Genomic DNA, 16556 nt, shown 5'->3' on the forward strand with positions numbered 1-16556 from the left:
AAATGTGTTTCACAGTTTGAACTTCATAGATATTCTAAGGTGCAATATGTGCTTTACAGTGTCAGATATCTTTAGTTGAATACAGCCAGTGATCTAAAGTGGGTATAGAAAAGAATTCCCCCCTTCAAAATATTCCCATTGTTTTGCTTTACAGCCTTAAATGAAAACACACACAGAAAATATGTATTTCCAGCTTTACTTACTCAATTCAATCAATAACATCCAAGTGAAAGATATCACAGCTACAGTTCAGAAATGATTCTTTTCTATACCCACTGTATGTATACTGCTGCATTAAATTTTTTTATTGTCATGCTTGGACCATGAATTATGAAAGATTATTTGTGCTAAAATTAAATGTAATCCAATGCATAAATTAAGTTGAAATGCAATACATTCATAAGTTCATTTTGGCACAGTTTCATTGTGACATAATTAAAAACATATAGATCAAACAACCGATTGCTTTTAACCATGGGCTACAATTCACATGTCAGTTTAAAATGCAATACAATAGCACATTGCAATTTAATTCACAGATCGAGTGTCATAACTGAAAGCAAAGCAGATGTATTGGATTTCACTAAGCGGCAGTTTTGTGTTTATTGCATTTTGATTCAAACACACAAAAAACACTATGGTACCAATCTTCTACATGTTTACAACAATCTGTATGAACAAAATACAAAACAGTTTATTTAATTTAACTGATTTTATAAGCCAGACTTTTATGATATAATACTATATTTTCTTATTTTGGAATTACTCCACTGTCCAAAGATCAAGAAAAGGAAAATAATAAACAACAATGAATTTCATAACTTTACATGTAGAAGTTAGTTTGCAAAGGATATCATTTTTGGTTAACATTGACCAACACCAATACGTTTTTTAGAACTGATTGGCTTCATTTTGCAGGAAGAAAAGAAGATTGGGTATATTTAATAAATATGAACATACTATTTAAAACAGCATGGAATCTCATCATTGAACATAAGGGTAGAAAAATGACTTATCTGCATCACAATTATAAGTCAAGCTCATTCCATAACAAGTTCCTGAAGGAATGAATGAGCTTACACTGCTTCAGTTTAATATAGCCATACATTAGAAATTAAAGCAACAGTAACTGGAATTTATACAAGAACTTCATAATGTTGGCCTAACCTAGACTGTCATTTATTATTATAACCCAATTTTTCCTTTATAAAGTCATGGAGAGTTTTAGCATCTCCTGGCAGTGTCAGGTGCAAAGCAAATAACAACAATGGATGGGGACAACCTCATGTAGTTGGGAACAAAGCAATATCATCAACTAAACTCATATTAAAGTGTCATAATATGTGAGAAACCCAGGGAAATCTGTAGTGGAAGAACATGCAAGGAGAAAGACAGCAATTAAACCCAAATGACTGAAGCTATGAGGAAGTCGCACAAACCCACAATACCACCCAGCAACATAAAACAGCTAATCCAGGACCCCAAAGTGGAATAAGAAAATATGGAGAGACTAGCAAAATCAGAATACTCAATATCCTACCAAACCACTGCACATGATTCAAAATTCAGCAGTATGTCTTTTCATGTCACTACACTGGCCCCTGTTGCAGAATACATTAAATTCAATTTCTTGATGCTTGCCTACAGAGTAGCCATTGGTTTAGCACCTATGTACATGGAGGCACAACTATGCTCCTTCTTGTCCACTCACATCTGCCAGTAAACTCCTGCCATCAAATCTTAGCCTGTGTGGCTTTGAGTCAGTGGAATGAGCTGCCCACCTCAATCATTCTGTTTAAGAAGTGTTTATAGACTCTTGTTACATGAATATATCTATAATTGATAATGGTTTCATGCTAGTTTTTTAGAGTACTAGTCTGTTTTTTTTCTCTGTGGTTTGGAGCTCTTGTGATAGTCAATTCTGCAAGCTTGTTTTTTGACCACTTGCTGCAAAACAGTCCCCAGACTGACGTTTACTCAGTTATACTGACTTCTTTTGTAAGCCGCTTTGAATAAATGTATCTTCCAAGTAAATAAATGTAAATGTCAATATAGCAGTCTGTGATATAATACAAATCAACACTGATGTCCAGTTTTACATCTGACTTTTTAAAATGTAAATCACATTCTCTGTAAAAGTAAATATTGTAAAAAATACAAAAATTAGGCTAAGGACCATGCGTTTTCCAACATATTATACTTGCAAAACAGAAAAAGTACAACTTGGCTAATAATTAAGTATACTTGTGAATCAGGAGCAGAAATTAAAAGGCAGAGGATTTCAAAAGTTTACTACACCATTCAAAGTTTGTGAAGGTACATTGTTCTGCTTGCTCTCTTTTTGAAATTACAGCAAACCACTTGAGAAGTGGTGTTCCACACTACTGCATCATAAAAAGTTCTCTACAAATTCAAACAACCATTATGAAAATATACTCTCTTTTTTACATGAATTATAGTATTATTAATTTAATATTACAACCAAAAATCATAATTACTATATAAAACCTTGAACTTGAACCATTGGTGTATTTTGTATGCCTTCTTTTCATTGAACCTTACCTTTATTTATATACAAATCTTGAATTTATAGTGTGTGCACAAAACACAGAAAACATGATATTCTTTCTTGGCACAAAGGCAACACTTTTGCTACACAAAGCATATTCCAGTTACCAATTCAAGCAGAAGCAAAATACAAATAAGCAAAATATTTGCTCAGATTTGAACTTGGTTTTCAGTAAATCAAGTATTACTTGTTGAGTATAATTTTAAAACTGTCCAATATACACTTGAACTGCGCTATTCACATCCTACAAGTGTTTCTATAATAAAATTGGCCAACAAAAATCTTCACAGAACAGGTGTTTCAAAAGTACTTTTTCATGCTGATTTCTAAAATGTACTCAGAATATTTCTGTCATCAACACTGTTAAGTTCTTTATGGACAGTGTACTTAGTATATAAGCCCTTATTAAGGTGCACAGGTTTTTAAAGCTAAATTCAAAATTAGCATGTTTTTATTGCCATTTCTGAACATGTTTCCATGTTCTTTTCAACTAGAGTGTGCAGCCTGTAACACATTTGGACATGTGGAGAGAGTTCCATGACAATAGGTAATCAGATGTCAAAGTGTAAACATCTAAGTGTTTACATCTTAAAAAATAATTTATTGGATTCTCTTCATGAGCTTTCCCCAGGAAATCTCACAATGGAAAGGGATGAGCACGGTGAACGGTTTCATCAGAACATTTCTGAAATGGAACAGCAATTCCAAAGCAACTGGAGTCCTAATACGCTTGCTGACTACTGCTGGGTCCTTAAGAGGGATATTCCTGAAGCCAGGTACAGTAGAAAATTTTACCATTTTAGGCAACACTTTCAGCATGTATAGATTGTATAAATATATGTTGATGTAAATTATAAGCATATGTCACTTAAAATCTTTGTGATAAAGAAAGTCTGATTAGATCCATATTTATTGATTCATGTGATAAAAAACTCTATTTTGTTACCCAGTGTAGAAGTAGTAGTAATAATAATAACAACAACAGCTTGAACCTGGATTCCTATTATTTATAAAGTGTGAATTATGTCGCACTGAATCACTTTTTCTCTGACTTTAAAAGAACAATTTGAGAAATTTATAAATTATAAGGAGACTTTAAATGAACTGCTTTTTATCATTGACAGAAATATTTACCAATATAACCTATTGTTTGTATAAAACGGACTGGTTAAGAATGAATGTCGGCTATATAAATATACTGCCTGTTACCAATATGAATACAGGTTTACGATGTGATCAAATATTATGAGCACATAACAGAAAATTATATTTACTTAACATTTACTTGACATTTAAACTTAATTGCAGACATATGCATTCCTCAAGATATGCTTAAGTTTTTCAATCACCATTTTCATTTTGGTAATTTCCTAACAGTCACAAAGATACTTTATGCTCATTGACATTGTCATTGTTAATGCATACTACATAGCACATCTTATACACATTTTCTTTTCTATCATGAGGTTTTAAATTATTGTACTTGTGTTAAACAAAACTCCATAAGTCAGTTATTTAAAACCAGTTACTTGCAAATCCAAAATGGTTTTCTTCATCCCATTATTCAAGAATAGTATTAATATTTATTTATTTTTATGCGCTTTGGAATTTTCAGATTTATGGTCCCAATGTGTATTGAGTTCATCTATCTGTTTACTCTGTCTAACACAGAGATGAGGACCCTTTCCTTGGAGAGCTGAAGGGAATCTATATGAGCCTCCAATGTGGTCCCACAGTGTGAAATATTGGCCATAATTATAGTCAAAGAAGAGGTGGTGGTCAGTGTGGTGTGCTGAACCATTTATAATGGACTGGAGAAATTTAGGAACACGATAATCTCCATCATGGATAGACACTGTCCATACATTGACAAATACGTACAAACCAAGGTAAACCACTTTGTGCAAGGGAAACAAGAAGGGATAGATGTGATATGGTAAGCCCTGCAGGAAGCCATCCACTGGATGAAAAGCATGGCTGGCAAAGGGTGTAGGAATCTTCCAGACATGGTGTGGTTTGTGGAAATACTGAAAATACAAAAAAGAAATAAGTAAAATTGGGTAGAAGATTCCGGAATATTTCAAACTGTTTATGTTAAATAAATTAAATCATTTGTGGAAACTACTTTCAAGTTTACCTGAAAATGACTGCAAATATTAACCAAATAAAAACAACGATTCCATCATTTTAATATTTAGGTGTAAAAACAAATGGGGAAAAAAAACATTTAAGATGCAATTTAATTGAAAACGTAAGAAAGGAAAAAAAACAACATTAGCATAGGAAACAACTTAATATTTTAATTTACTTTTTGCTACTTTTTCCCCCCACAGCATTTTTGATTTGTCGACGTTTTTATTTTGAAACACTTATTAAATCAGATTCTCACATCAGAATACTTTCCCCACTGAAAATTAACAAACATGTCATCTATTATTTATAGCAGAAGAGTGAATGAATTGTTGATTCTTAAGACTATGCTTATTTAAATCTTTTTTTTTTTTTTTTAAACATTCTTAGATCTTATCAGTGACACCAACACTAAATCCACAACATAGTAAGAGGTCTATAAATACCTCCTGGTTATCTTATTGCCCTTTTAAAGTAATAACTCTGGCTGTAGGCTGTTTAACCAAAGGTCTGTTATTCTGAAACATTCACAAGAGGTTGTAAAAGTTACCTTATAGATGAGCTTATGATGAAGAAAACGGTGAATCCAGTAGATACACATGTCAGTAAAGAGCAGGAAAGACAACATACTTAGAAAAACGCCAAACCAGCCTGGCAATAAAAAAGTAAATGAAAGAAATTACTCCATCTGGCAAACTTCTGGTTAAGTTAAAAAAGCAAGTATATTAAAAATAAAGAATACAAACACAACAGTGATATATCATGTAATATACAGAATATTACATTGTAAATTGGTTCATGAAATACATATGGTACAATATAAGGTTTAACAACTGAGTGGCCATTTCCAGTCTCCAGAAATAACTGAAGTACTGCATGATATATTTTTAAAAGAATAAGCCATCCTGAGACCTTTGCCTTTCTGTTAAAACAAGAAATGCTAAAAACAATTAATGTTTTCACCCAACACAAAGCAAAAGAGTATATATTATTTTCAAAGGCAGAAAATATGAAACCTATGACAAATTGCTCTTATAAAGATCACATAAATGTTACAATATCTACACATAACTACAGTTATGTAACATAAAAAACACATTTTCAAGTAAGAGTACAACATATGCTTATCATTTTTTGAGAATCAGGAGATAAAAAAAAAAAACTGGATGTCAGAATTGGAAAATAATTTATCAGACGATAAACCTGAATCAAAAATGTTTAATGGAGCATACAATAAGACTGCTGGTTAATGATTATAGCTTTTATTCATTATCATAATATTCCCTGTGATGGAGTAAGATCTCAATTTGCTCCAATTGCTGCAATCATTTCTGTTGACACTTTTGTGAGCACAGCACTAAAATATTGGTATAAGAAATCACTGATGGATGACAGGATTGAAATTTATGTTTGAAAAGGAAAAAAGCATCTTTATTAAACAGGTAGAAACATTAAGTCATTAAGATGACTGCACGGTTAGATAAGTATAATTTTAGGTACCTAACCTGTTGATTTGGAAGAAAGGCAACAATGTTAAACAAGGAAAACAATTTTCCATTTTTTAAATACTTAAGCTGCTTCCATTAGAAAGGCTCCCAAGTTGCCAGAATTGCAACAAAACTGTTAGTGCCTATTGCTTTTGTGGTATTTTCTTAGTTTTAACTTTTCTTCCACTGACTATAAACCATAAAATGGCAATAAAGTGATCTGCAATTTGTTAAAAAATAAAACAGGATTAGGCTGCTGACTGCAATAGCTTTAGTCTTCCTGAATGCGTTATGCAATCCATTTCTAAGCAGTCTTTAACTCCACTGCTTCCTAACTCTTTTTTTAATAAAACTAGTAAAAACTTGGTTAACCGAATATACAATTTAAAGAGATTGTTATTTTCATGGGAATTGTTACAAATTCATTATTTTCACTTTTACTTTAAAACAGTAAAAACAATATTTGGAATTAATCAAGGTCGCATTGAATTTTGATTCTGTGTTTGGACTTACATCGTGACAACACAGTGTTTAACTGCCCATGAGTTAATATTGTTTCTTTCTCTCTAATAAATAAACCGACTTTTTCAAATGTTTGTTCCTGAGATTTGTTAATTGTCATAGCAAAAGCTATTCTCGCGGGAAACCATAAACGTTTTAATACGAATGGCATATCAAGATCTCCTTTTGTGTCTAATGTTATTTGTGGCATATGTGCTACATTACCTTTCTTGTCGCCTGTTAAAATGAAGTTCTACTTTGTCTTTTATTTCTGACCCTGATTGAACCGGAGAGGTTTTTAATTCCACTTGGTCCTGGCTGATTATTACTCTCCATATTTTCAGAATTTGCACATTTGCATTCTTTTCTCTCCAATGCTTTTGGGTCTCTTTTCTACATGCTGCTCTTTCTTCTTCTCTTAGTCATTGACGTGTCATCCAGTGTATAAAATTAGTGTCCTGATAAAATGTATAAGAGCTGAGAGTGCAGGAAGTGTGTCTGACAAAAGTATTCACAAGACTGAGAGGTTAGACGAACGTGGTCTTGTTTGAAAATGGTTGTAAGTAGGTTGTGACTTGAAAGAATCTAATGGCAAAAGTCACCGTCTTGCGGGACTTGCTTCCAAAAGTAGTAAGCATGATGTGACTTCAAAGAATCTCATGTTAAAAGTCTCCATCTCGCGGGACTTTATTCCAAAAAGTCCCTTCAAAATGTCATGTTTCGTCCCAAGATTTTTTATTTTATTATAATAGAGAGATATTAATCAGTTCTATTTCTTTGTTTTTATGCTGGATTACTGTTAACTAAAAGGATCTGAACAATGAATATTCTCGCAATATTTCTAGCTCTTATATGTGCAAGCTGCAAACCCATTTGTGATTTCATATGCCACCTCTATTCTTATTGATCACAATTTGTTTTTTCTTCTTTCAACTCATTCTGCAGTGCAGTATAATATACCTAATTTAATACTGTATTTCCATTTTTTCTAAACAGATAACCATTGATGGTATATCTACTTAGGATGTAATGCTTTACAAGTCCATTAGAATTGTGTACATTGTTCACTCTGCAACTGTAGAAAGTCAAATTAATCAAAAATTAAGGTACGAATATTCATATTAAAAATAATTATATATTCAAACACATTCAAGCATAACTTAAATTTTGGTGCTATATGTACTTTGTATTTCATGTGCTTTTTTTAATATTTATAGTGCTACTAATATTTTAGTTTCCTTTTTGTGGTTTATTTCTACAGTATGAAGTGCTGATGACTTGTGAAATGTTGCTTAAAATATTCACATGAAAACTCAAATGAATGTGCCACTTGAAAATATAGCTTTTCACAAACACAGGACACCCCCAAATGTGAAAGAAGAACTAATGCAAATTTCACATTGCTTATACTGTACACAAGATACTCAAGAGAAAAACACTCATGATTGCTTAAATGTGTCCAGCTATGCATCTTTTAGCTCCTAAAAGAAGCATCCATCTCCTATCTAAATTGAAGCACAGTAAATCTGTACATGTTTCTCAAATGAAATGACTAAATGTACTGAATGTTGCATTATAATGGCCTTTAAGCACCTCCTCCACAAATATAATTATTTATGTAGGAAATCTGTATTCACAGTTCTTAATCATTTTGAGTGTTTACCACAAAATGATTATGTTAACAATCAATAAACAGCAAAATTTTAAAGCGAAGTGCAATAAAGCAGTGGATAGGGTGTGCAAGATCCATCTTTATTCTTTGCAGCATAGCACACCAATTGAGTGTTATAGCAGGAGAAGGCATTTAAGGAATTGCATATGGGATTAAACTAAAACTAAGTGTGTTAACAGCTGCAGGAAGAATGTGACACAAGCAATCTGATTTTTTTAATTAGGTCTCGTTGTTTTAGCTGTGTCAATTCAATAAAGAACTAATATGCAGACAATGTGCTATGTAAATTAGGTAGAAGGCATTGTTGACACTGAAAAGGTTTTTTAAAATAATGATTTTAAAGGCACTGTTATGACAGTCAGACAGATAAATATATAGATTGTGTCTCAAAAGGAAATTTACCTTTTAGAGGAGCTCAAGAAATATATAAATATTATGGCAAACAACAACCCCTCTCACCACGTACACAATCATTACAAAAAAAAAAAAAAACAAGGGAAAAAATCCAACAACTTCTGATTTGGCTAATCATGAAAGAACAGTCATAGTGAAGCATTCTAATGCCATACTGCCCTAGAGAAGAAGGAATCCAGTAGTGTTTCTTGGCGCACTTCTGCTGAATATTAATTAATTAAAAGAACATAATGACAATATATCAGAAAGAGGATGTGCAGTATTGTTTATGATGGCTCCAGTTTTGTCCTTATTTTCTCCTCTGCTACTACTTCCAGCAGGTCAAGTGTGTGTACCATAACTGAATCAGAAACAGGACAATTTTTTTCCATTGTCAGAAATTATAAAATAAGCCACGTTTTGCTTGCTGCGATGGATGCATAACAGGTGTAGCATAAAACAACAAGTCAGGAATCTCAGACTTAAGCATAGCATGCTACAGAAAAATTAAGGGGAAAAAATTGTTAAAAAATGAATGCATTATGATATGTTTATGAAATAGAAGGCTGTCCTTGTTACTAAATTTCAAGTGAACCAATCAGAATGATAGAAAAGTGGATTGTAGAAATGGTGTGCAAAAACAAATCTGTATAATTGCATAGGATGTCTGGAGTAAAAATATGCTGAAATTAGCGCAAGGTAAAACATAACGATTCTTTACATTTAAATGTCAGATTCTGCCTTTGGAAAAAGTCCTTCTATACTGTATATAAATATATTAGGACAGTTACATTTAATCCAACATCCTTAATAAAGATATATAGGTTTAAAAGTATTGAATGTTTACCTTGGTACAAAGAGCTGGCCATTCAACAGTTTCTTCTACACAGTACAGATAATATTGGGATAATGGCTGTTTTAAGAGCATTAATTCCACAGACAGTGGGCAAGAGGAATATGCTTTTGGATGCCATGTGTCATGGGGAAAAGGAATCATTTAATCTGCATTGTTTAAAAATCATACTGCCACGAAAGTAAAAGTAATTTTTTTTATAATTAATCCAAGTTTCTTATTAGCACAACCTGTCAATGTCAACAGCACTCATTAGTACCTCAATATTTATGCAAATGTATTATTGTGGAAATATAGCATATGTATACAATTTTAATTATGAGGGGGAGTCAAGCTAAAGTTAGAAAATGGGATTTATTAGAAAATGGAACTAACCTTAACAGAAGTGATAATGTCATTTCTCAATGTAGTCTCCACTCTTCTCAGTGCACTGGTGCCACCTGCTCGGAGGTGCCTGAATTCCAGCAGAATAAAAGGTTTTGTCTTGTCCTCGCAACCACTTGTGCACCCGAGTTATTGTCAAACACTACATGCTGAGGGGTACTACAGTCAGTAATGCAAGTTAATGTGACTTGCCGGAGACCAATGTGAAGACTGCTATTTGATCCAAGTGGTGGGGACTGCTGTCTCAAGGAGTCCTTTTGCTGTAAGACAATGCTCCAATGCCCACATACTGCTAAGAACACCAAGGCTTGTCTGGAGAAACTGGAGTTTGAGGTATTGCCACATCCTCCTTATTCGCCAGATTTGGCACCATGTGATTTCTACTATTTTGGACCAGTAAAACAACATCTTGTTGATTAAAGACAGATAACAACATGAAGAAAGAGGTGCACGAGTTGTTGCAAGGACAAGACCAAACCTTTTATTCTGCAGGAATCCAGGCACTTTTAGGCAATTGGTGCAAATGCATTGAGAAGGGTTGTGAATACACTGAGAAATGACATTATCAGTTTTGTTAAGATTCATTCCATTTTCTGGTAAATCCAATTTTCTAACTTTAGCTTGACTGCCCTCTTATTTCATATATGACTTTAACTTATTATAGCTGGTTCTTCACTTGAGCCTAATTTGTATAAATTCACTTGCATGATGCATGCATTTGTTGTTTCTCTGACGCATGTAAAGAAAGATGTAGTAGAAACTCAATCTGAAAACCAGCCGTTGCCAAAGATAGACAAAGAGAGGCAGAAACACATAATGGCAAATAAAAATACTTTACATTAGTTTTACAATCATGAGTATAAATATACTTTACAAAATGTCCACACTTGTCCCATAAGTAATAATTTCAGGTAAATGAATGGGCTAAATATATCATCTAACCTACTTGGCATAATCATGCATACTAATACAGAATTTTCTTTACTTCGTACAAGATATAACTGTGATCACACACTAACAATAAGGTTTAAACCCAGTGAACATCTTTGACAAAAAATGATAGCCACACCACCAACACTTTGGGTCTGCATTAAACTCTACTGGTAGCATTTCAATTTAACAGGCACATATATATATATATATATATATATATATATATATATATATATATATATATATATATATATATATATATATATATATATATATAGACTAGCTGTGCTCACTTATTTGTGTATTTGTTTTTGTCAAAACAGAACATCACATACAATTATGCATTTTTATTTAGTTAAGGATGTATCTCCGGATCAAATGATAAAAACTTTCTAAGACTATGATCAAAATCCCTTACCATAAGGTGAGTCTTCAATATTGTCATACAGCTTGCTATACCCTCTGACCTCTGCAAAAAACAAGGCTACTGTGGGAAGGCTAATCCACGGCACTGACCACAAGGCATACTTTATTTCCCGTTTGACTTGATTCTAAAGAAAAGACATGAAGTTAAAAATTATATACATTTTGTGCTTAGGCAGTTGTCCAACCTAAGTAGGTTCTACAGGTGCCGGTCATAAAATTAGAATATCATGACAAAGTAGATTTATTTCCGTAATTCCATTTAAAAAGTGAAAATTGTATATTAGATTCATTCATTACACACAGACTGATGTATTTCAAATGTTTATTTCTTTTAATTTTGATGATTATAACTGACAACTAATGAAAGTCCCAAATTCAGTATCTCGAAAAATTAAAATATCAATTAAGACCAATGCAAAAAAAGGATTTTTAGAAATGTTGGCCAACTGAAAGGTATGAACATGAAAGGTATGAGCATGTACAGCACTCAATATTTAGTTGGGGCTCCTTTGGCCTGGATTACTGCAGCAATTCGGCGTGGCATGGAGTCGATCAGTCTGTGGCACTGCTCAGGTGTTATGAGTGCCCATGTTGCTCTGATAGTGACCTTCAGCTCTTCTGAATTGTTGGGTCTGGTGTATTGCATCTTCCTCTTCACAATACCCCATAGATTTTCTATGAGGTTAAGGTCAGGCGAGTTTGCTGGCCAATCAAGAACAGGGATACCATAGTCCTTAAACCAGGTACTGCTAGCTTTGGCACTGTGTGCAGGTGCCAAGTCCTGTTGGAAAATGAAATCTGCATCTCCATAAAGTTTGTTAGCAGCAGGAAGCATGAAGTGCTCTAAAACTTCCTGGTAGACGGCTGAGTTGACCTTGGACCTCAGAAAACACAATGGACCAACACCAGCAGATGACATGGCACCCCAAACCATCACTGACTGTGGAAACTTTACACTGGACCTCAAGCAACATGGATTTTGTGCCTCTCCTCTCTTCCTCCAGACTCTGGGACCTTGATTTCCAAAGGAAATGCAAAATTTACTTTCATCAGAGAACATAACTTTGGACCACTCAGCAGCAGTTTTGTCTTTAGCCCAGGCGAGACGCTTCTGATGCTGTCTCTTGTTCAAGAGTGGCTTGACACAAGGAATGCGACAGCTGAAACCCATGTCTTGCATACGTCTGTGCGTGGTGGTTCTTGAAGCACTGACTCCAGCTGCAGTCCACTCTTTGTGAATCTCCCCCACAGTTTTCAATGGGTTTTGTTTCACAATCCTCTCCAGGGTGCGATTATCCCTATTGCTTGTACACTTTTTTCTACCACATCTTGTCTTTCCCTTTGCATCTCTATTAATGTGCTTGGACACAGAGCTCCGTGAACAGCCAGCCTCTTTAGCAATGACCTTTTGTGTCTTGCCTTCCTTGTGCAAGGTGTCAATGGTCGTCTTTTGGACAACTGTCAAGTCAGCAGTCTTCCCCATGATTGTGTAGCCTACAGAACTAGACTGAGAGACCATTTAAAGGCTTTTGCAGGTGTTTTGAGTTCATTAGCTGATTAGAGTGTGGCACCAGGTGTCTTCAATATTGAACCTTTTCACAATATTCTAATTTTCTGAGATACTGAATTTGGAACTTTCATTAGTTGTCAGTTATAATCATCAAAATTAAAAGAAATAAACATTTGAAATACATCAGTCTGTGTGAAATGAATGAATCTAATATACAAGCTTCACTTTTTGAATGGAATTACTAAAATAAATCAACTTTGCCATGATATTCTAATTTTATGACCGGCACCTGTATATATACATAAAGGGCATATCATTTAACTTTCCTGGATTTTGAACTTTACAAAAAAAGGAATAAGATGCATTTTAGGTAACAAAACAATCAAAATCTATAGTTAAGGACTGTGTTTTTATAGATATACAGTTATAGCCCTGATGGCAAGTGTTTAGCTCTTAGTCACACAGTGGTGGAATTCAAGTCTGATTCAGCAATGGTCATTAGGTTACATCACTGCATTCTAATATGCTTCTCCAGAGTAACCTTTAAAGACAATATTCTGTACAAATAATACACAGGCAAGCAAGTCACCCGTTTTTGACTAATAAAGACAATTTTCTATTTAATGATACTTCATACATGTCATAAAATTTATTCTACATCAAAATCACATACTCAAAAAAGTGCAGAACACCTACCCTATATTCAAAGCATATCATTAAACATTTTGGAAAACTTAAATATAGATCAAATGCATAACTAATGTTGGAATCGTAAAGTGCTTACAATATAAATTCAAACACAGCATGTACCAAAATTGGAAAAAAGATAAGTATGTCACAGAATTTTTTCATAAATGAAAAACTCCACACAACAGATTGTTTAATTGATTAGAACTACAAATGACCTTCTGAATACTATCATTAAAAAAAATGACCAAAATTTCAGATAGACTAAACAGTTGAAAACATAAAATCATAGTTTAAAAAATGCACTATGTGACAATAGTGACCAGTGGAACTTCCTTCACAAGACCTAGCACTGATCAGGGTTAAAAAGAAATCTGTTTTGCAGCCTTCAAGTTTTGTGTGGCATAGGAAATAAAACTTAATTAAATATAAATTCAGTACTTAAAACTAACCTCCAGAAACTGAGGGTGCTTCATAAGAGAGTGATCAAAAATGAAATAGTAACTAACAGATCCAAGCATAAGATAGAGCATCACAGCTGCTAAGTTGGTAATAAACAGCAGGCTGATGATCTGACGAAAGGCACCATTCTCTGGCCAGGTAGATGGATAGACATATGGTGTGAGAATATAATAGTCAGCGATATTCAGTATGAGATCCATCTCTACACAATGAAAAAATAAAAAGGTAAGTTTTTTTTGTGATCACATTTTTATTCAAAAATGAACACAGTAAAATACACATTTCCCAATGTGCAGAACTGCACAAGTCCAATTTAAAGTCACCACATTTCTGGCACATGCAAGCCACTCAAACATGTGAACAGCAATATTTACATTACATTGTCAGACGGAGTGTTATTCATAGAAGGTCAATGCATCTATTTATTTTCCCTAAAGTATTACCTTTTTAAAAAAAAAAAAAAGTAGTTCATGAATGTCTTGATAAGCCACACGATTTGCTAATAATGGATCTAACCATGCTTGTAATGATAATGTTACTTATATCAATAACTTTTTGATATTTGTTTCTGAATTTCGGCTTGAACTTTGACACCTTAAGCTTAGTTTATGATAGCGTATAATTCTCCTATCATGATTTATTATGAAGTGTGTGCTAATATCGTTCCAAAGACGGCGTGATATACAAGATAATTTCTCGAATTCGTTTATTTCAGGAAGACGAGCTTATTCAAGCAGCAATCAAGTCGTTATTCTATCTAAAGCACAGCTGAATCAAAACAAATGTAATCAATTTCGAGAGGAAGCGTCTGCAGCCCAAAATCAGATTCACTGCATTTTACAGTGTAAATGCTCAGGTTAGTAGTATTTTTTGTCAAACGTAACGTTGTTCTCTATTATCACTACGTTTTACATTTTCTATTATTAAACATTGCACTAACGCGTTTTACCAACTCACCCCTTTTTACTAAGGTCTTAAAGACAGTTGTTAAATCTGCATGTTTCCCTTCAACGACCGACAGTAAACGTCAAAGTGCCCGAAACCTTTCACGCACTGAATACCTGCGGGTTACTGTACCTGTACCTGCAGAACGTCTGTTCAACACTGTCAAAACATGATCAGGAAACAGTAACCAATAGGCACTTTGGGCCAGATCACAATGTTCAGGAAACCAGGTATTTCACATCCAATTAAAACGCAGTTCACAATCAGCGATATACACGAGCCAATAAGAAACAAAATAGTGATCTATTGAAGTTTAACTCTCCCGCCCACAAGCGACTACGTCAAGTCAGCCGCTCACACCTGATTGGCCCCATCTCTGGTCTGACTGCTGATGTAAAGTAGTTTCAGCACGGAGCGAGAGGGCTGTCATTTAAAGACGTAGCTCATTTGTGTTTGAGTATTTAGGAAAGAATGTATATATATTTACATTTTATAACGCTATTATTTCCATTTTAATGTGGTATAAAAAACCCTTGTTTAGAAAGCGGACGATTAGGTACCTTTACACTATTTTAAGATTAAGCACCTACTCTAAATTTTTAAGATTAGGGACCCTGGTGTACCTGGCCTTCCCCCCACGAACCTTAAGTTTAGGGTTTGTAGTAGGGGTAGGGCAGTCTAAAACAAACAAGAAAGGAGATGGCGTCCGTTTTTTGAACAAGACCCCCAAAAATATAGATTGACTTTGTTATCACTAAAGAATCGTGCACAAGGCAGGCGCAGGCCATTCACAGGATGCATACATATACACACACACACACACACACACACACACACGAGTCAATTCACCTATAACTTAGCATGTTTTTGGACTGTTTGAGGAAACCGAGGCACCCACAAGGAACCAAGGCGCACACATGGAAAATATAAAAAGTTCATACAGAAAGCACTCGGGGCATAAACCCATGTGGTGAGACTGTAGCACAACAATAAATAAATAATGATGCTGTTCATGCATGTGCAATTTTCATATGCAATAAATAGATTGTCGATAAGTTATTTTAATATAAAATATTCTAAACGCTTTAAGATTTGGCTTGCTTATGTAAGATGAATGAGTGAATGACGACGGCTGAGCACTATTTATGTGTTACGTTTTTGACTCTTACTTATCCCAGCGTGTTTTTGTAAAGGAAATGGACCTCATTTTATACATATGTTACGTTGTCCTACGGTGATATGATTTGAAGCGCAAAGCTATACATAATAATATTTATTACCATTGCGTCTTTCTCAAAACAAGGGTTGCTTCACATAGCATAATAGGAAAACAATGAAAACCTAGTAACTAAAAATGAAACTACAGTACAATAACAGAATCAAAGAAACAAAAAATATAAAAAAGAGAAAGCGCAAGATAACTGCACAGAACGCACAAGACCAAACAAAACAAAAAAGAGCTACAGATTCTTAGAATTAAGAGACAGGAAAAACACTGGTAGAAACGTTTTCAGTTCAATTTTGGAGATCCAAGAACGGTTTGTATTGCGCTAAAGCTCCAGAGTTGGGGGTTCTTGACATAGAATGACCTGAGGGACCATAAG

The 16556-nt window shown here is 34.1% G+C and overlaps 1 protein-coding gene across 4 annotated transcripts; it reads right to left on the reverse strand.

Annotated features, from left to right (window-relative positions):
* Positions 1-571: 571 nt before the first annotated feature.
* Positions 572-15191, reverse strand: sc5d (sterol-C5-desaturase). 4 transcript variants are annotated; one of them, XM_039764039.1, is made up of 5 exons: positions 15085-15191; positions 13998-14209; positions 11341-11473; positions 5250-5350; positions 572-4596 (listed from the first exon to the last, which is right to left on the reverse strand). In XM_039764039.1, the coding sequence occupies exons 2-5, from the start codon at positions 14205-14207 to the stop codon at positions 4153-4155; spliced, it is 888 nt and encodes a 295-aa protein (XP_039619973.1). In that variant the 5' UTR covers positions 14208-14209; positions 15085-15191; the 3' UTR covers positions 572-4152. The 4 variants fall into 4 exon arrangements, with proteins under 4 accessions (XP_039619973.1, XP_039619975.1, XP_039619974.1 ...); XM_039764041.1 differs by having other exon boundaries at positions 15091-15183; XM_039764040.1 differs by having other exon boundaries at positions 15069-15169.
* Between the last annotated feature and the right edge of the window lie 1365 nt (positions 15192-16556).

This window comes from Polypterus senegalus, chromosome 9 (genome assembly GCF_016835505.1).
Source record: "Polypterus senegalus isolate Bchr_013 chromosome 9, ASM1683550v1, whole genome shotgun sequence".
NCBI classification, from domain to species: Eukaryota; Metazoa; Chordata; class Cladistia; order Polypteriformes; family Polypteridae; genus Polypterus; species Polypterus senegalus.

Coding starts and splice junctions, on each gene's coding strand:
- sc5d (XM_039764039.1), bottom strand. CDS start 14,207: ATGGATCTCATACTGAATATCGCTGACTATTATATTCTCACACCATAT. Junction 11,474..13,997: donor AGCACCCTCAGTTTCTGGAG/GTTAGTTTTAAG, acceptor TCTTTTCTTTAG/AATCAAGTCAAACGGGAAAT. Junction 5,351..11,340: donor TATTGAAGACTCACCTTATG/GTAAGGGATTTT, acceptor TTTTATTGCCAG/GCTGGTTTGGCGTTTTTCTA.